General features: G+C 31.9%; 1 protein-coding gene across 3 annotated transcripts in view; it reads right to left on the reverse strand.

Moving 5' to 3' along the window:
- LOC105202936 (ribonuclease Z, mitochondrial) overlaps positions 1-12,213 on the reverse strand; it is a 38,419-nt gene extending 26,206 nt beyond the window's left edge. The window contains exon 1 of one of the 3 annotated variants that reach the window (XM_011171630.3): positions 11,758-12,212. In XM_011171630.3, coding sequence (XP_011169932.2) covers positions 11,758-12,003 — 246 coding nt within the window. In that variant the 5' untranslated portion in view covers positions 12,004-12,212. Of the gene's footprint in view, positions 1-3,666; positions 4,340-11,757 lie in introns of those variants that run through there. The other 2 variants (XM_039449011.1, XM_039449010.1) reach the window with 2 other exon arrangements.
- Positions 12,214-22,606: the final 10,393 nt, after the last annotated feature.

The following is a 22,606-nucleotide window of genomic DNA, read 5'->3' on the forward strand; positions in this document are numbered from 1 at the left end:
TATATAACTCACTGATAACTCATAATATTTTACTAATTTAATATTTCTAGGACCAGATTTGGTCAACCAATCACTAGTGCTATGATCAGATTGCAATTGCAATTTAAAAGTCCAATTTAAACATAAGTTTTTTTAAACTTTGGAATAAGTTTTACAATAAATCACAAAAGTAATCACAAAATAATTAAAATTTTTGAAATCTACACTCTTTAATTATTTTAAATCAATTATACAAGTACACAAAAAAGTGTCATGTCCGAGAGACTACACATATATATTCCTATGTATTTTGACGCTCTGAAACCGAATATGACCTCAGAATTGCCATCAGATCAAGATTTTTTTTAAACTCAAAAAATTGCTAAACGTTCTTTAAAATGACACACTATTCAGCCCGGTAAAAAAAAATCTTGACCTGATGGAGCAATTCTGAAGTCATATTCGGTTTCAAGACGCCAAAATATTAGGACTTTAACTTATTAGGTGCGCAACTAAGTTCTCGCTGTTTTTTTTTTTTAATATAAAAATGCAACTTTATTGTGAAAAAATGGTTAAAAAAAAATCATTCAAAGTATTGTTCATCGCTAGCTACAACTTTTGCCTATCTTTCTGGCAGAGCTCGAATACCGTTACGATAAAAGTGTTCGTCTTTTGAGGCTATCCACGAATCAAACAACATTTTTGATGTCTTCATATAAACGGAACTGCTGATCAGCCAGATCATGTGCTATCAAACGGAACAAGTAATAATCGAACGGCGCAATATCTGGGGAATATGGCGGGTTGGGTAAGATTTCCCATTTGAGCGTTTCCACGTAGGTTTTAACGTGAGGCCAAGCGTTGTCATGCAGTAGAATCACTTTGTCGTGCCTTTGCTCGTATTGTGGCCGTTTCTTGCGCAGTGCTCAGCTCAGTCGCATCAATTGAAGTCGATACCGTTTCCTAGTGATGGTCCCGTTCGGTTTCAACAGCTCATAATAAATAACACCGACCTGATCCCATCAAATACACAGCATAACCTTCGCAGCGTGAATATTCGACCGAGCCAACGACGTAGAAGCATGACCGGGCAGTCCCTATGACTTTCTTTTCTTTGGGTTGCTGTAATGAATCCATTTTTCATCACCCGTCACGATGCGATAAAGAAAACCCTTCCTTTTTTGCCGGAGCAGTTGTTCACAGGTGAAAAAACGACGTTCAACACCCCTTGGCTTCAAATCATAAGGAACCCAAGTTCCTTGCTTTTGAATCATTCCCAACGAATGCAATCGCGTGAAAATGGCTTAGCGGGTAACTCCTAATGATGAAACAAATTGTTCTTGCGTTTGGCACGGATCCTCATCGAGCAATACCTCCAATTCAGCGTCTTCGAATGTTTTTGGCCTTCCTTCACGCGGACGGTCGTCAACATCGAAATCACCGTTTTTAAAGCAACGGAACCAATCACGGCACGTTGTTTCACTTAAAGCAGCATCTTAAACTTTTTGGAGTTCTCGATGCGCTTCAGCCGCCGTTTTCTTCAAATAAAATAAAAAAATCAACACTTCCCGCAAATGACGATTATTTGGCACAAAATCAGACATTTTCACATAATCAAAAGTATACGAAGCCAAAACAAAATCACTGTCGTGTCAACGGTTTGTTTACCATATGTCTAAGCTTGGTTCATGACATTTTGGATATGTCTAAATCGATCAGCACTTACTGCTGGAGCAATCTATTGACAAACAACGGGAACTTAGTTGCGCACCTAATAGATTCCGCCCGCAAATGTTAGATGGCGATGTAAAGAGTTCTAGTAGTCATTACTAACGCATCTGATACTTTTTCTTAGTTTTGACATTTCTCGATAACATTCATAGTCAACATACACAATTATTGTAAACAATTTTTTTTTGTTTTGTGAAAAATGGAATGCGATCAAGTGTTTTTTCGACATGTACTTTTGTACTACTTTGATTTAAAAAAAAGTAAAGCAGAAGTTTATCGATTACTTCAAGAAGATTATGGTGACCACGCTCCATCGCATACAACATGTAAAGAGTGGTATAGACAATTCAAAAGTAATGATTTTGATGTCAATGACAAACCACGCTCAACCGAAAAAATTCGATGAATTGCTAGCATTATTGCATAAAAACTCAGCTCAAACGTTAAAAGAACTTGGAAACAAGGTAAAAGTTACTGAAGCAGTTGTTTCCAAACGTTTACACGCCATGAGTCCATGCCAAGATACAAAAGAAAGGAAAATGGGTACCACATAAATTGTCTAAGAAAGTGCCATTCACAACCATTTCAATATCACGGTTTCCTTGCTTGCCAGACAAAATAAGAAGAGTTTTCTGTGGTGTATTAACTGTTGATGAAAAGTGGATCTACTACGATAATCTCAAATGCAAAAAATGAGTAGACCCAGAACAACCATCAACCAAAACGGAACATCCACAGTCATAAGGTAATGTTTTGCATTTGGTGGAATCAGCAAGGAGTGCTGTACTACATGCTGCTGAAACTGAACAAAACTGTTACTGCCGATATCTACAAACGTCAATTGAACAAGTCGAATGATGATCTGTTGCAAAAAAGACCAACAATAGTAAGTAACAGGCGCAAAGTTATTCCCCTTCATGATAACGCTCAGTCACACACTGGAAAAATCGTCAAGGAAACAAAAACGCAGCTCGAATGGGAAACTCTTCCTCATCCAGCGTACTCAGCAGACACATCGTCTTTTGATTACCACTTGTTCAGATCGATGCAGCTTGAGTAGTACACGCTTCCGAAATGTTGAAGAAGTGCGAGAATGGGTGGACAAACAGATTGCTTCGAAACCGACATTGTTTTATCGAGATACACCCAGAAAGATAGAAAAAAGTTGTAGAAAGTGTTAGAAAATACTTTGATTAAATAATTTGTACAAATAATTAATAATTTGTACAAATAATTTCTACAAATTTTTTCTAATAAATACTTTTCCTCAGCCTTTTTCGGGCGGAAACTAAGTTAAAGTCCTAATACATAAAGATACTTAGGTGTAGTCTCTCGAACATAACACTTTTTCTTTTTGTGTACCTGTGTTATCTTTCATAATTGTAGCATTTTTTAAATAATAATTTATAACAATTTTCTTTTTTTAAAAAATTTTCGCAAAATAGCTAAAAATACATATTTGCATCTATTCTATGAATATTATGGCAGAGAATTGTCAAACTGCTGTCACGTGTTCGGTGTTTTATAAGGACTTTACATTATAAATGGTACCCAAATCCGCTTAACTGTATTCATTTAAATTAAAAAGATCTTATTTGGAACACGATCCGATTTAGACCACTCTCCCCTTGAAAACCTCTAAATTGGCATAAATTATAAAAACCAAACGCGTTTTAAACTACACTGCCTTTATCAGTAGACTTATTAAAAAACAAATAAATTCAATCAATTATTAGATAACAATATCAAGTGATGCGGTAGCGTCGCGACGTCAGTGCTAAAACAAAAAAAAGTTTGTCAACATTTATGACTATGGCACTGGCATTGTCAAAGCTTTTACCGCAGTAGCTTTATCTTAAGTTTCCGCCTTGCCCATTTTTTCCCTTCAATTAACTCGGATTTACTCGAAAACAAAGGTTACAATAAAAGAAATTCTAATAATACTTTTATAATAACCTTTTACGAGCTTACGACCGGCACAAATGAAATCGGTTCAGTCAATCCCGAGATTTCGACAGCGAGTCTATGAAAAGTGTCACTTCAACGATTTCAGTTTTCAGTGTTTTTCGTCGTCTTGTTCAGTTTCGCGAGTATCCGCCAAAGCGCATTTACAACGGTCAAGACGGGCGATTGTCCATCAAGATGAGTTCTTATGTGAGGTTATGCATTATGCAGCTATCTAATCAAAAAAGCACGCAAAAGAGAGAAAGAGAAAGAGGAGGAAAGAGAAAAAGAGAAAGGGAGAAAGAGGGAAGAAGAAAGAGAGAGAGAGAGAGGGAGGAAAAGGGGGAGAGTGCAGTGCATTACTTTTGAGTGCAGTAATAGCATTTTCGATTTACTGACTGTACCCGTCTAAGTCAAAGTCTGTTCTTTTTTGTTGAGGATTAATTTTGCATGTTTGAATTTAGCAATATAAGTTAAAAGAGAAGTTTGTTATATGTACGTTCTCTCTTCTCTTCTTAGCAACGATTGTTATCCTTCTGCAGTATCTCGTTACGTTCACTTGTATTTATCTTTCCTGATTTATTCCGGACCAAGAAAGTAAAAAAGGTTTGAAATCTCTTTCGATTGATATGGTTAATCAACTTTTTTGGTCAACTAGAATTCGGCACGGCAGCAAAGTTTTGTTAGGGTCAATGCGACCCATATAGTATGTAAGTGAAACTTTTTGTGAGTATTTTACATAAAAAAGCTGAACAAAATACGTTCGAACAGATGGGTTTGCAGATGTTACTCGCATATACTCTGTCTAAAGTTGGAATACTATAAAATGCTGTAGAAAAGAGAGTTTTTCCGAAATATATCATAAGACACATCAATTTTCAATTTTAGACACAATTTAATAAAAAATACCTCATATTCGCCTTGTTACATAAGTACATTTTTTAATAGAAACGACATAATTTTTGTTGAAAGTATGAATCTTTAGCTTTAAAACGCCGTATTGTAAAGTTCTTCAAAGTTTTTTGTTGCAAAGATATGACTTTTTTTATTAAAGTGGATTTTTAGATGACCAAAAATACCTTATATTCCTTCTCCATGTTACATAATTATACTTTTTAAAAGAAACGACTTTGCCAAATTTTATTTTGAAAGTGTGACTCTTTAGCTTTAAAACGCCGTATTTAGAAGTCCTTAAACGTTTTTTGTTGCAAAAATATGATTTTTTTAAGGAAAAGTGGATTTTTAACCAATTTCTCATTTTTGCTTAATAGTTTTGCTTTTATAACTTCACAATAAATTATTTTTCGGCAATGCCGATTGTGCAGTCACACTCCTAAGATTTTAAACTTTTGTTTAAAAAAAAAATTGTAAAAAAATATTGATTGTAATCAAAGTTATAGCTTCTCAAAGTTTAAAAAGTCTCCCAGACCCAAAAATGTGTTTCCGTATTTTACAGGATCGGTGTGTTTAAGGGTTAATATTGAAAAAAATAAAAAGTGGAGAACGAGAAGAAAAGAAAACTGCAATTGCATTAAAATCTGTGGAGAAAAAATGTTTCAAATGTGGTAACACTGGACATATATCAAAAACATGTAAAAATAATAGCAAAGATAAGAAACGTTTAATTTGCAATAAGGAAGGTCATTTTGCTTCAACTTGTTTTAAGAAAGGAAAAGAAAAGCATTCCACATGTTCAATTTGTAAAAAGGATAATCTTGAAAAGGATTGCTATTTTAGACATAAAGACAAAGGCGTAAAGAAATTTGAAAAATATAATGCAGGAGTATCTTTTGTAATTGAAATGCAAAAGAAGTCGACTCAATGGATTATGGATTCAGGATCAACATCACATATGTCAAGAAGTATAGAAGGAATGAAGATTATTAAGAAGATCGAATCAGAAATAGGACTTGCTAAATCAAATGAAACCATGAAAACAAAAGCTAAAGGTAATATAGAATTTGAACAGTGCAAACTGAACATTCAGATTGTCTGCCAATTTATTATCAGTGAATGCAATCACTAATAACGGTGGAGAAGTGACATTTACAAGAAAAGAAGTTTATGTAAAACATAATAAAGAGCTAATTTTAAAAGAAAACAAGACAGAAAAAGGTTTATATGAAATAAATTAAAAAAAAAATAAAGAATCACTTTTATCAGAAGAAAGTGAAGAAATTATGATATGGCACAAGAAATTAGGACATATAAGTATAGAAGCAATGAAGAATTTACAGAAGATGTCGGATGGCAGAAACTTCAAGGATGAAAATTTAGAATTATTTAAAAACATTTGTTAAACTTGTTTAAAGGCTAAACAAACAAGATTTTCTTTTAAAGAAACAAGAAGAAGAGCAGAAAGACCGCTACAAATTATTCATTCGGACTTATGTGGACCAGTACATCCAACAACTTGGGATGGAAAAAGGTATTGTGAACCTTTTTAGATGATTTTACACATTATAAGTTAGTCTATCTTATTAAAAATAAATTTGAAGTCTTTAACGTTATAAAATATGTAGCAAAGGTTGAAGCGTTTTAAAACATGAAAATAGCAAAGATTAGATGCGATAATGGTAGGAAATATGCTAATAATTATGTACAGAATTGATGCAAGAAAAAAGGGATCAAATTACATTTTACTGTTCCTTATTCTCCACAATTAAATGGAAAAGCTGAGCGTTTAAATCGTACTTTAATAGAAAAGACAAGAGCATTCATTTTTTATTCAAATTTGAAGAAGGAAATGTGGGGAGAGGCAGTTTATACAGCAACATTTTTATTAAATCGATCTCCAACATGTATTACTAAATGATAGTAAGAATGCTTTCTTCGGTCGCAGCTAGATCTTAGTGCTTATATTTATTCGTGTGATTTTATGTACTTCTCCGAATTCAACCAGGATGTGCGCCGAATTAATTCCGGTCATAATAAAGTAGAGTGAGCAAATCGAAAATGCTATAAGTTTCAACCCGAGTCGAGTTAACGACGCCGTATATCAAAACCATCCAATCAAAACTTAAAATAGAGAATGTGACGTCATTAAAACAAGCGAGATAGCGCGCATGTGCTCAACGCCGCGTTGATTGGGTTCTTCAGTGTCATGAGGTTGTGAGACGATTTTCTTTCACCGGTTACTTGTGTGCATGCGTTGAAAACATTCACAATTAGCTTATATGTGATTGACAAATGCGCACGGAAGATTGGTAAAACAGGCGTTCTATAACTTTCTTAAAGTGCTATTAAGGATCGTCTACAATAGAAGTCGTTAAGGTCGTAGACGCGGTCGCAGTTTTAAGTCGCAGAGACGGATACGTATGTTCTTGACCGAAAATAAACACCGCTTGAAAGAATCACCAATTTAAATCGTTTGTATTTCGTTTGTAGAGTTTTGAAGTGCAATTAAAAAGGTTTGAAGATCGCTGTTAATTGTAATTATTTTTTGACCGTGTATTTAACCAAAATAATTAACTTGAGGTAAATTATACAAAGAACTTGTATCGATTCGTTTGTAGAGTTTTGAAGTGCAATTGAAAAGGTTTGTAGGTCCTCCAGATAATTTTAATAACGTATTTTAAAGTCATGTAATTGATCAAAATATAGATTCCAGGCGCTACTGGTCCTGAAATCCAGAAAGCGCGTTTGGTAGTCTCTTTAGTATTTCGATACTCCTTGTTTTTTTCGATAGCAAACAATAGTAATGGGGGGCTATTATAATTCCTGAAACAAGGTAAAAATTACAAAAATGAACAAATTCATTAGTTGTTGACTAATAAAGTTATAAATATTCTAGAAAATTTGCTCACTTTGATAATTTTCACCTCGTTTTAAGAACCATGACAGCCCCTCTAAGGTGCAACCGGTGTTGCAAAAGCAATTTGGTAGTTGGTTATTTAACCAACAAAATTCAGAGGAGGAAGCACAAGCCCAGGGCATTCCTTCCCGAGGAACTAGTCTCCGTACTACATCTAAAACCAAGATTCATAGCTCCAGCGATTAGAATTATCTTTCATTCAAATCCACTTAAATGCAAAGTACAATAAAATTAATTTTTTCAAAAAGCTGAAAATGTATAAAATAATTTACATATAAAATAATATTAAATCCAAGATTCTTGACAATAGTTGATGCTTCTTTAATTATTTCTGCAAGTAATTTTTTGAATGCTTAATTGATTTCATGTACAACACATCTTTTATTGCAGGTTTGTCTTACCATGAGATATTTTTCTCCTAAACAATGCACTATAGACAATGTTAAAATAATCAACTTGAAAAATGAGTTATCAGAAGTTTCAGCAAAGGATATAAATATATAAGATCATCCAAGATACAAGTAAAAATAATTTGTGCAAGAGAGAGTTGAAAGGACAATTATTTCTTAAAAAATACTTTGCCGTCAATTGTATAAGTTCCACAAAAAGACGCATTTTTTAATAAATAATGTTTTATGTTCTTATTGACTAACTTATTGTTTAATGTCACTCAGGATAAACAGTAAAAAACTTTGATTGAGATGGTTTATGTTCAAAATATTATTTCTAAATTAGTAGCATTCTGTTTTACTTTGATAAATTTATTTTTAATTTTGCTGCTGATAAGTGACGTTAATTCATGATTGAGAGATTTCGGATTCTGAATAGTTGTTTCACATAATGTTTGGTTTTCAAATATATTTATTTCAGAATTCAATAACGTTGAAATCGCCAAATCTTCCGTTTCATAGCTTGTACAAATATTTTTATCAATTAATTCCTCAATGTTTCTATTATTTGATTCTACATTCCAAATACTTCTCATTTTTTCATCATTTACATTAAATAAAAATTATAGGTTCGGCCTTTCCACGTCAATTTTCTCTTGACAATAAATCTAAATCATCAAATAAATTAGAATAACAATGTTTTATTTTTAAATTCTATGATTATTGTAAAGTTTAATTGGACTTGTTTTTGCCATCACTGGAGCTATAATATACTGAAAATAAAACAATAACAATACATGTCAGTAAAAATATTTTGATAAAATTCTGAAAACTTTGGTATTCTATCATTAGTCCGATGCATCGAATATAAAAATCGCGTACAGAATGCAAAGGATGACTTTAAATTAAGTCATCGACAAACTATTTGGATTAAATGTGCAACGTCAACCTTTATATAAGTTGATATCCATTCCCGTGAAACATACTCTCCCGCAGAAACAGCGTTGAAACAAATTTCAACATACTTTTTTTTATAATATCATTAAAAGCTTTTGAACAAGTCAATAACATGCTCTAGAATAATCAACAAGTTGGAGTGGCTTACAAAATTTGCTCATACGTAGTTATAATTTCAACTAGTGTTCAATTATCTCAGTTTTTTGTAATTTTGTTAGTAATTGATATGTTGTCAAAGACGTATTGTCAAAATGTATGGCAATCACGTATAGAAAAATGTGAGCTGATCGTTCGACGTTGGACGTCTTACAAAGTTAGTGGCATTACATAGTAAATGATTAGTTAATTCATGTTAAAATACATTAAGCATTTGGCATTTCAAACAAGGAGAAAAGACAACGCATTAAAGCCTCGTTACTATCCAAATTATTACACATTTATTAAAATATCATTTTAATGTTATTGATCAAACCACTTTTATCACGCAGATAGAACCATTGATACATTATCACAATTGTACTTTTCATTATTTGCCTGCCTAATTTTTACACACGCACACGCACACGCACACCCACCCACCTATTAGCCAACGACTAGTACCCTCAAAACACGATACATGTTTTTAATATAAGATAGTTAGACTAATATACGATATTCTTTTTTTTAAAAAAGAGTTAAGAATTTTGAAAAACTATACAATTTTTTTTTAGACCTGGCGTACATTTTTCTATAAAAAAAAAAAAAAAATTGTGTTAGAGATTAATAAATCTAACATTTTTTGGGGTGGCATCCCGAGTATCACTAATTTTTATTTTCATATACAGTTTTGCCTATAACGTTTGACATTGGTTGCAATCTAATCCAGATCTCTCAGTTTCATACAGAACGTCGAACAAAGCAATTAAAAATAATCCCTCGCTCATAATTATACGACTATGGGATAATTTACACAATTAACGCATATTTTATTACTTAACAATGTAAGTTTTTACCACTAGTTTTTATTGTGACAAATACTTACTAGTTTAGCCAAATTTTCATAATTTTTAAAGTCTTAATTTGATTTACATTGTAGTTTCTTACAATTTCTCTGTGACTAGAAATTATTTTATTGACCATTAATTTCTAAAAAATTGTTGACGAGGAATTTTTACAGAAATACATTTGACTTCCACACATTCTCGCACAAAAAAAATGGTTAGAAAAAAGGATCCCTTGAATAATTTTCTTCATTTTAGCTACAAGACCTCAGTCAGTATTTTTAATCTAATTTATTAATTCAATTGTTTTAACTTACTGACACAGATATCTTTATTAATTTTTATTTATTTATTTATTTTTATATTTATCTGTGTGCTTATCTCAGATTTGGATTAAAGGTTTATTTGGGATTTCTGTTCACAATGATATCCAGAATGCCACCCCAAAAAATATTAATATTGTTATTTAATAATTGATTAAATTTACTGGTTTTTTAATAAGTCCACTGATAAACGCTCAATGTAACATAAAACGCGTTTGGTTTTTATAATTTATGGCAATTTAGAGATTTTCAAAGTGTATAATTTTCTCAAAAAATCTACCCTGGATTTTATAATTTATGGCAATTTAGAAGTTTTCAAAGTGTATTATTCTTTTGAAATAAATTTACTCGTTATGGCCCAATTATTTACCTTTATTAGTAATATCACGTTTATTAAATTGAAAATCAATTTAATAATAAATAATAATAAATAATAAATAATAATCTAATTCACATTTGAATGTGAGAACCCTTTCCTCCTCTAAAAAAACTGTAAAAAATTTGTTCTGAAAAATAACACTTCAAGTGTTTGAACATGGGACATCAAAAATTTCTTCAACTTAAAGCTGTATTATGATCAAAAATTTATTCAGCGCAGTTTACATATCTTTTGAATTTAAAAAGGTATATAAAATTACGTATATGAATAATGAATAAATATCAACACTAATTGTAAGTTTTAGCTATGACTGTTAAAGGGCACTTTGTTTATACTGTATTTTCACATTATTGGTCAGATAAATAAAGAGATTATCATTAAATAAACAATAAAGTTAATTTTAAAAATAATTGGTTAATCAGGTTTCATAGATGCACATACAAATAAGAAAAGATAATTGTGATACAAACTAATTAAAAATTTAACAAAGTAAAAAAAATAATTTATTTCCAAATAAATAAAGAATAATAAATTAAAATAAAGGTTTCAACTTTACTAAGCCTTTCTCAGCATATAAGAATAATTGTAAAAATGGATAGTTGAAATAGAATTGTTAAATTGATAAATGTGATTAAAATTACATATTTTTTAATGTAATGATATGATTATATTAAAAGTTTTTGATTTTATTCTATACTTTTGGATGTTTTTCAGCTATGTATACAAGCAACACTGTGTAACATAAAATACAGGGGGTCAATCAGAAAACTTTTCACCTTTCCACCCTAGAGCAAAAGTTACTTGATCAACCCCCAGTGCTTTCCAACTATACCAGCAGTCAATACAATCATATACAGCTAAAATGCTGTGTAGCTGTTTTATGTCACTCCATAGATACCAGCTTTTTTATATTTGGTACCATTGGGGCAGATATCGTTTTTTCTAATAAACATTCTTAACCTCAGTTTCTGCATGATTATGAAAACAATGTCAAATGATCAATATTTATCCACGAAAAGTCAAATTGGTCGAACATATCTTCAACAGAAACAGTGGTTCAATTACAAGTCAACATTGTTTAACACTATCACAGTGCATGACTGTTCCATTGCTGGAAACCACCTTTTATAAATGTGTACAATAATAGTATAACGATATTATTATGATATGAATAAATGTATAATTTTGAATCTTTGAAATTTCGAATCTTTAAAGTTTCGAAGTTTGAATGTTGAAGAAAATCATCAAGCTTAACACCGACCTGTAAGGAGATCTTCGTATTGCCAATATACTTGGTTGACTTTTCTTTTATCTTCTGCCTGAGCCTCTGCATGCCAAGCATATGCTCAACGGAACGCGGCATAAGCTGTTTATGACGAATCAGCACGAATTGTTTGAATTGAGGAATAGGTGGATCCCAAAGGCCACGGCCAAAAGGAAAGAGCAGCAATGTAGAATAGTTATGCTTTATGAAGTGACACGCGAACGAGCACACTTTAGACTTCATTCGTTCGGTCGTATCTGCGTTTCACTGTCAGGAACGCTCGCCGGTAAAAGTAATTACAAGAAGGAACAAATTATACGTGCAATAGTACAAGTAAAGAGTCATCGCATCCACATTCTTTTGATTTTAATGAAATAGCGAGCATAACCTACAACAATCTAGCTGTGCTCGCATATGTAAAACACATGAAGGCTGTACCACAGTATAAGAAAGAACAGTAGGTTGACTCCATCATAAAACACGGCGAAAGTTGTCCTTCGCGCATGACCAAATCGCACAACCAGCAATATGGCGGTTAAGTTCTGATTGGACAATTCCAGCATATGACCTAGTTTACACCGAGCACTTGATACGCATACTAACTAGTAACTTTCTATTAAATTGTCTTAATTTTAACAATACGTGTAAATGTATACGTGATATCTATATTTAATTAATTATCTTGATTCATATTGTACCAGCTTAATATACTATTCATTAAATTTATTACCGAAATTAAGATAATTGAATAGAAAGTTACTAAATATTACGCGTATCAAGTATTAAGCCTGCCGCAGACGATACGTTTTTTCTTACGAGATTGCTTACGTGCTCCTATACTGGCAGTTTTACGTGCTCCCATATTGGAAATGGGTAGCTTACGGGCTACGCTACTGGCTCGCGTACTGGATTTTCGTAATAGATCATGTCCTATTTTTCTTACGTGATTCTGTACTGGTTTATTGTGAAAGCCAATCAGGACGCAGTCTTATAGGTTATACTGGGTTATACCAGGTTATACTGTCGAAGTGTTGTCAAAGTTCAAACGTGAATTCACTTCGCAAACATAACATCGTGCAGAAATGAAAAGACTTCAAAATAGTCCAAAGAAAGTATTTTATGTTTAATAGAGGCCTACTAACAAGAATCATGTTTATATGCGATAAACACACCAAATTACCATAATAAACACAGTAAGAGGCATTAAAGAATGTATTGACTGTCAACTCCATAAACGTCGGCGATATTTATTTCGTTGTCGCAATTTTTTAATAATTAAAAATAATGCAATTTTACGACAATGTACAACTGTTACAATAATTTCATCCATCTCATCTATCTCATCCATATTTAAGCGTGCCGCTTCTATGAAACAAATTTCAGTTGCTCAGCCCGTACGAAAACTCACACCGTGTGAAGCCACGGCCAGTAGCACTGCCAGTACCATTGCCCGTACGGTAGCAAGTAAGAAAATCCAGTAAGAAAAAACGTATCGTCTACGGCAGGCTTTAGGTGTAAACAAAGCCTATGGCGTTATTAGAGTCCTATATAAAGAGAGAAGAGACATTGATGTCTGAAGCTCTGATTGGTAATCTTATTGATACTTGATTGGCTAAGCGAGCAGCCATATTGTGACCACAGCTGTTTGCAGAATGATACGAATGGTGTTTGATGACGTTAGAGCGGTTCCAAAATGGCGGTGGAGGACTCAATTGGATATTGAAGGTTGTGGTGGGGGTTTGATGTCGCTTCTCTCTTTATATGACCTTGTTTACACCGAGCACTTGATACGCGTACTAACTAGTAATTTTCTATTAAATTATCTTAATTTCGGCAATAAATTTAAAAAATAGTATATTAAATTGGTACAATATGAATCAAGATAATTAAATATATGTATTATGTATACACGCATTGTCGACAGTAAGATAAATTAATAGAAAGTTACGAGTTAGTACGCGTATCAAGTGCTCGGTGTAAACTAGGCCTTTAGGACTCTAGGCGTCATTAACCCGACTCAGGTTAAAGATTGGTTTATGCAGACCGTAACCGCTAATTTATGCCGGAATCTGTAAGAAATTGACCAATCATAATCGACTTAAAGAAGAATAATCAACTATGATTGGCCAATTTCTTACAGATTCCGGCATAAGTAAAGCCTGTTCTACAATAGCAGTAAATACAAGACCGTAAGGTCGTAACGTAAGAAATGAAAATTTTTCATTTGCTTACGAGCTCTTAAAACCATGCCTTACAACCTTACGGTCTTGTGTTTATGCTATTGTAGAACAGGCTTTAATGGTTACGGTCTGCATAAACCAACCTTATGTTAGGCCTAGTTTACACCGAACACTTGATACACGTACTAACTCGTAACTTTCTATTAATTTATCTTACTTTCGACGATGCGTATATACATGATACATATATTTAATTATCTTGATTCATATTGTACCAACTTAATATACTATTTTTTTAATTTATTGCCGAAATTAAAATATTTTAATAGAAAATTACTAGTTCGTACGCATATCAAGTGCTCGGTGTAAACTAGACCTTAAACCACTGCGCTAGAGTCCTATATAAAGGCTGCGTTCCGAAATTCACTGCCAGTACTGAAAATCTATAGTATACGTAACGTGAACTATAGATTTTCAGTACTTGCAGTGTATATCGGAACGCAGCCAAAGAGAGAAGCGACATCGAAACCCCACCACAACCTTCAATATCCAATTGAGTCCTCCACCGCCATTTTGGAACCGCTCTAACGTCATCAAACACCATTCGTATCATTCTGCAAACAGCTGTGGTCACAATATGGCTGCTCGCTTAGCCAATCAAGTATCAATAAGATTACCAATCAGAGCTTCGGACATCAATGTCGCTTCTCTCTTTATATAGGACTCTACACTGCGCTCGCAAACGCTATTGGATCCACGCACAACCAGTAACATGGCGATTTTGTAGTCATCATATCAAAGGTGCCGACAGCGAGTCGACCTACTGTTCTTTTTTATACTGTGGCTGTACACCCAAGGACTTTGATTCTGTCCATGGGGAAATTTTCCAAACTAAGAAGTCGCTATTTTTCTAGATACTTACAGTTTATGATTAACGTAACGAGCAATAAGCTCTAGTCGTTACATTAATCATAAACTGCGAGTATGTAGAAAGTGGCGACTTCTCAGTTTAGAAAATTTCCCCATGGACAGAATCAAATTCCATGGGTGTACAGTGTTGTCAACTCGAATTGTCGTTATATCACACTTAGTAGAGAACCTCTAGGGCTGCGTTCAAAAATTCTACTCGTCGGGTAGAGTAACTTTAAGTGACCAATTAGGATAAAAAAATCTTGAAATTTCTCAGGCTAAGGGTGTCGTCACATGGGGCGTAACTTGCGTAGCGTAATTTGCGTATTCTAGTAACTTCTAAAATACGTTACGCCATTTTAAAAGCCTTCTTTCACATAAAGCGTATTTCGCGGATTTTCAAGAAATGCGTATCTAATACAACCAATTGCTGATTAGGATTTCTCTTGTACACCCAAGGACTTTGATTCTGTCCATGGGGAAATTTCCCAAACTGAGAAGTCGCTATCTTTCTACATACTTACAGTTCATGATTAACGTAACAACCAATAAGCTTTATGGCTCCTGCACACCAGCGCGATGACGTGACACGCGACGCGCGATTATCCAATAGGCGTACAATTTTTTGAGAAAAACGTACGCCCATTGGATAAACGCGCGTCGCGTATCGCAAATCGCGCTGGTCTGCCAGAGCCATTAGTCGTTTCATTAATCATGAACTGCGAGTATGTAGAAAGTGGTGACTTTTCAGTTTGGAAAATTTCCCCATGGACAGAATCAAAGTCTTTGGGTGTACTCTCTAACAGAAATGCTAAACAAATTTACGATTGGTTTTTGTAATTTACGCGTCTCGGAAAGTACACCCAAGGATTTTGATTCTGTCCATGGGGAAATTTTTCAAACTGAGAAGTCGCTATATTTCTACATACTTACAGTTCATGGTTAACGTAACGACCAATAAGCTCTAGTCGTTTCATTAATCATGAACTGCGAGTATGTAGAAAGTGGTGACTTCTTAGTTTAGAAAATTTCCCCATGGACAGAATCAAAGTCCTTGGGTGTACGCCTCATGTGGAACTGATACTTTGCACACTAGTATGTGTGAATCATCTATGTGCGAATCTAACCTGTGCGGGCATACATTCCTGTTACTTGTAACTTTTGAAAATTTATATATTTAAAACGAAATAAATATATGTTAGACATTTAAGAAAAAGAAAGCATTTAACATGCAAGAAATTCAAGCAACACGGACATATCTATTAATGTAAAACTATAACCTTAAAGTTTTGTATCAACATATCGCAAGAAGGTTGGATATGACAGAATGTTATTACAGAATAGCTATTATAAATAATAAATTTGATATAAAACTGTTTCTTAATTTACCCTGATATCATTATCTTTCAATTTTGTTCTGCTTATTTAAGTAATACATGTGTTACCAATACATGTATTACTACATGTATACAGCGTTTCTTACGCAGGAAATTGGATTCGACGTAACGATAATAACGTAAAAAGCGTAAAGTAACTAGGCGGAAGCTAATGTTCCAGTAAAACGATATCATTGGTCGGCGCAAGTTACGCTTACGCAAGTTACGCCCCATGTGACGGCACCCTCACTATAACTAAAAAATTGAGGTTATGTTATTTCATTTCAACGCGGCAAATGCAACAACGTCGCATTCATACGGCTAGCGGCATCAGAATTAGAAGCCCCTAGATCTAGTTCTTTCTGAACTGCCGCGTTGCCGCGCGCGCCATTTGCCGCGTCCATAGGGGTTCAACCATAGGCTTGTTTTCTGTTCCTGCACTAGACTGCACTGGAACGTTCCTTCTTGCTTTCGCTAACTTTGAAACATCTATTTATTTCATTTTAAGTGTACACTTATTTAGAGAGTTCAGGAACAGAAAACAAACGGCATGTAATTTCACGTGGAACTTTTCACGTTTCACTTTTCATTTTTTCATTTTTCACTCATAGAGAGTTCACGTGAATCTTTTCACGCACAGAGATTATGTATGGATAATGCGCGGAAGTTTAGGTTGCGTTCCGAAATTCACCTTTAGAGGCTCAAATCTGTCATCGCAATTATCAAGCGGTCGTGAAAAAAAAAAATTCTACCTGCTTTTATAGTATAACTTTTACTGTAAAAATTTAATTGTATAAAAAAAGAAATTGTAAAAAAATATATTTATAAATAAATAGCAATATTTCTTAGTTATATTGCATAAACTTATTTTACAAATATAATATATCCCACATAGCACGTAATATTGCAGTGATATCATAGCAATATCACTTTTACATTGCAATATTACAAATGAAATATTGCAGAAATATCACGAAATATTACTGTGATATCACAGTAATATCAAAATGTCCGCGAAAACGCATCACAGTAATATTACTGTGATATTTCATAGTAATATTACTGTGATATTTCACAATATTTCTGTGATGTTTATGTGATATTTAAATAATATTGCAAGAAATTAAATAAATTATTTCAATTTATTTTATTTTTATTCTTAATATTATTTTCATATTGTTACATGTAATATATATTAAACATAAAAAAAATAATTATATTTATTAAAACAGAATACAATAATGTAAACGTAATAAATGTTTAATTTACAAAAAAAATCTCTTGTATCCTTTTTCATTTTTGTTAAAAAAGATTCAATTTGAATTATAATTTTAATTTATGTTCAAGATTAAATAACAATACAAAATATTATTTACATATAAAAATATAAAATTTTATATGGAACAGCGTTCCACACGTACCCCTTAAAAAAAAATTGATAAACTTGTTTCAATAAACTGATTACTGATCAGTAACTGACAAAATATAATCAGTTACTGATCAGTAATCAGTTTATTGAAACAAGTTTATCAACTTTTTTTTTCAGGGGACGTTACATTGGGAAAAAAATTAGAACAAGTATTCGTTTCCAAATTACAACAAGCAACAATTTTCTTTAAAATCTCACTGAAGTGTGAGCTAGTGAGTCGTGGTGAGCCGGCCCGGTCGGCCGCCGTGGCGTCTAGATATAACACCTGTGGCTGCACTTGACTCACGAGAAGGTCTCCAGCGGCGCGGCCACCTAGCGGTGGTGCCAGCACTCACTTGTTTGAGTGGAATCTTATACACATGGCGGGACCGCATAGCGGCTGTGCACGCGCTCGCTTGTTTCGTCGTATGTTGTGACGGTCGGTGACCAAGCCGCAACATTATATACATACATATAATTAATGAACATTGTAAAATACCTAATTAATGATAGAATATATATAATCATATTTTTTAATAAAGTTGAAAAAAAAGTGAAATCTAAAGAAAAATTTGTTGGAAATTTAATATTTTAATTAACTTGAAAAACCTTTTACTGTGGTGTATAATAGTCTAATCAATATTAATGAATAAACTATTTCATAAAATAATGTACCGAGCAGTAAATATTAAATGACGTAAAAATGTATATTTTTTTAAAAACTTCTAAATATACTTTGAAATATTTATTGCCAAGTGAATAATAAATGTGTATTAACAAAACTTTTTGTAAACATTTTTTTTTAAATTCCTCATGATAAAAATTTTTAAAAATTAAAATCAGTTTTGTGCTCCTGTAAAAATTATAAATGGCAATAAGACAAATACAAAGGTTTTTTTGTAATTTTTTAATAAAATCAGTATTGATCGAGTTGTAAAGCAATAATTAAATTGATAGATTACATAGAAGAGCGTACATTATAGTTTATACATATATACAGTTTAAGGAATAAACTAAGTATATATATATGGTACTTTATTCCTTGCGGATTACACTGCGGACCTCCGCTCCGCTTACAAAATTTAAACCTCGCAATTTTATTCCTCACATCCTATCCAACACCTGAGAGAGAGAGAAAGATCACTCATCCATCCATACATCCACACTCATTCTCCGGACCTCCGTTTCCGCCGCATTTTCCTCTCTTCCTTCCACACTCTCATTCACACCCAACCACTCTCTTCCCTCCCTCAATAAACTAAGTAAATATCTAAACTAATAATAAAGTTAATTAATTTTTTTTCTTAACATTTACTTTTATTCCACGAAAGGGCAAAGACATAATTATTTTATTTGTAAGTTGATTTCTTCTATAGAATACCGAAATTACCAAGAATATTAAGGATACTAAAAATATCGAAATTAATCAAAGAGATACTGACGTTGCATTAATAAGACATAATAAAAGCGTCATTTGCCATTACCTTGTTCTTTGAAATTAAATATTGCAACAATATATTGCAATGATATCATTGGAATATTTTAATGTTATTATCACTGTGTAATATCACAGTAATATTTCTGTGATATTGCAATGATTCTGTGATATCACAGAAATATTACGTGCTATGTGGGATATTACATTTATTTTTGATGATCCATATATTGTAACAAACATTTTATTATGTAGTAATCTAATTCTAAAAATTACATTGTAATTTAATACAATGCTTTTCAAAAATAATTTTAATTTAGTTTCATATTTATGCAAATTTTAAAGTAAATTAATTTTATTAGTCATTAAATTTAACTTTGTTTAATTAAAAAATATTAAATAATTTAGAATATAGACTTTGATCAAAACTGAATTCTCAGCTCACACTTTTTTTTTTCCAAATTTATAAGTTAGAAACACTTAGGCCGGTATTCATAGTCGATTCTTATATTTAAGATCGTCTTAAGTATCACCTTAAGATGCCATCAACCAATCAGAGAGCCGTATTAGCATCTTAAGACGTTGCTTAAAACAATCTTGAAATAAGACTCGACTATGAATACCGGCCTTACATGATTGATTGATATTCTAGTTCACAAAACGCACCTTTCTTATATCATTGACTTTGTTTACACCGAATACTTGATACGCGTAATATTTAGTAACTTTCCATTTAATTATCTTAATTTCGGTAATAAATTTAATGAATAGTATATTAAGCTGGTACAATATGAATCAGGATAATTAATTAAATATAGATATCACGTATACATTTACACGTATTGTCAAAATTAAAACAATTTAATAGAAAGTTACTTGTTAGTATGCGTGTCAAGAGTTCGGTGTAAACTAGGTAATTGTGTATCAAAACGCGTTAAAGTATATTTTTATCTAAATTTGCATTTGATGAAGCCTCATTCTATATAATTATCAAAATATCAATTTGTCAAATATAAAGGGGTGAGCACGATTGGACACCGCACGATTGGACACCACCACTCACAGCGGCCGATACCTAGAGTTTTTCCGTTGGTTTGGTTAGATAAGTCAAGATGATTGGTTGGTGTCCAATCGTGCTGTGTCCAAAAGAGTGTCACCCAAATATAAATATCAAACCTAATTACATCACAAAAGCATTATTTTTATTTATGTATGTATTACTTTATCCTATCAACGTAATGCAATACCAAAAAGGTTAACCTCTTCAATAATACCTCTTCAAGGCTGCGTTCAGATTCCCCACCCGAGTGCACCTAGGCACCTAAAGAGCGTTCCTTTAGAGAGCCCCTACCGAACATTAGGTGGGTCGTTCACTTTATCACTCTGTCTATCCCGAGAGAGTGGAAAAACCACATGGGTCCTTGAGCCGGGTGAAACGGGTGGATGACGTAAAGGTGCGTTCCAAAATGTATCGCTATAAAAATTTATATATAATTGTGATAAAGCTTGCATATTTAAAACAAATTTGAAATAAAAAAATAAATTTAATTTAAAATATTATAGTAAATAAAAATTAAAATGTATAAATATAATCAAGAAAAACATTAATACAAAGTAAAGTTTAAACGTTTTGTTTATTATTCTATTTATGTAATTACAGATTAATAAATATTAATCTTTTATTCTATTAATGTAAGGTTTCTTGGTCTTACAAAACCGTTATATAAATATTTATATTTGAGATTAGTATGTTAGAGATTTTTAGTATTATTAAATATTTTCTGATACTAATAAAATATACTGTTTGTTTTCTGTTCCTGAACTCCCTGAATTAGTGTACACTTAAAGTGAAATAGATATATATTTGAAAGTTAGTGAAAACAAGAAGGAACGTACCGGTGCAGTCTAGTGCAGGAATAGAAAACAAGCCTATAATAGATGATATGCGCAACATATATCTTCATCTAATTTGTTAAAATAAAAATTTATTTTCATTGTTTAAATTAATTCGTCCTATTCTACTAGCATTTAATTTTTATCTACTTTAGTTATATTGATAAAAATATTCATAGTAAAATATTTATGTATTATCTTTATCGTTTATCTTGATTTATTATGTAATTTATTCTGAATCTGAGATATTTATGTTACTATTTCTCAGCGTTATTTGCTAAACACACCCAACGTTTCAGAGTGCGTTCAGATTCCATAAACCACTAGGGAGCTTTTCATTAGTTCCGCTTATTTACCCAGTCACCTAGGGTGTTTACGATAACTAATCGGATCTCGGATTGGATTGAACAATGGTACTCAACGTAAGTATAGATAATTTCCCTAGGCTAATCGGATTGACGATTGCTGTCTCAAATGTAATCCGATTGATAACGAAAGCGTGGAGACCGAGAAGCATGCTTGAAAAGTAAGTCTCTTTATTTTTTTAAATAATAACACAAAAAATCAAAGATTAAGTTAAAAGGAATGATTTAAATTTAGATTTATTGTAATTTTTTTTGTCTAAACACTGGATTTCGTTTAAATTTCTGTTTGTAAAAATTAATTAATCTATTCTAAAGTTTGTGGTTATATCCGAAACAAATCAAAATTAATAAAACAATTATTAATTATTAGGTACATATTAAAGCATATAATATTTCAAGCATATCATATAGAATTCCTGTTTATTATAAACTTAGTAAACATAACTTTGAAATTATTCAACTACATTATACATTAATCAATATTAATTTATATGTTAAAAATAAATAATGTTTCTAAAAATGTTCTTTTTATTCTTTTCCAGATCGTAAATAAACTTCAATTCCATGAATAAATAAAAATTACTGGAAAATGGATTTATATGAACAGGGCATTATTGAACAATATCAATTTGTGCTAACTTAAAATTTGTAAAATCTACTTTTCTTTATTAGTTGTTTATTAGAGAGTAATAATATAAAAATGTAATATACGCATCATATATGCGTACAATTATTTTAATTTTATTTATGTATATTCCGTTCTTATATTATTACTCTCTAATGAACAACTAACAAAGAATAGCAGATTTTACAAATTTTAAGTTAGCACAAATTGATAATGTTCAATAATGCCCTTTTCATGTCAATCCATTTTCCAGTAATTTTTATTTATTCTTGGAGTTGAAGTTTATTTACGATCTGGAAAAGAATAAAAAAAACATTTTCAGATACATTATTGATTTTTAACATATAAATTAATATTGATTAATGTATAATGTAATTGAATAATTTCAAAGTTATTTTTACTGAGTTTATAATAAACAGGAATTCTATATGATATGCTTGAAATATTATATGCTTTAATATGTACCTAATAATTAATAATTGTTTTATTAATTTTGATTTGTTTCCGATATAATCACAAACTTTAGAATAGATTAATTAATTTTTACAAACAGAAATTTAAACAAAATCCAGTGTTTAGACAAAAAAATTACAATAAATCTAAATTCAAATCATTCTTTTTAACTTTATCTTTGATTTTTTGTGTTATTATTTAA

The sequence above is a fragment of the Solenopsis invicta genome, chromosome 5, assembly GCF_016802725.1.
Source record: "Solenopsis invicta isolate M01_SB chromosome 5, UNIL_Sinv_3.0, whole genome shotgun sequence".
Lineage (NCBI taxonomy): Eukaryota > Metazoa > Arthropoda > Insecta > Hymenoptera > Formicidae > Solenopsis > Solenopsis invicta.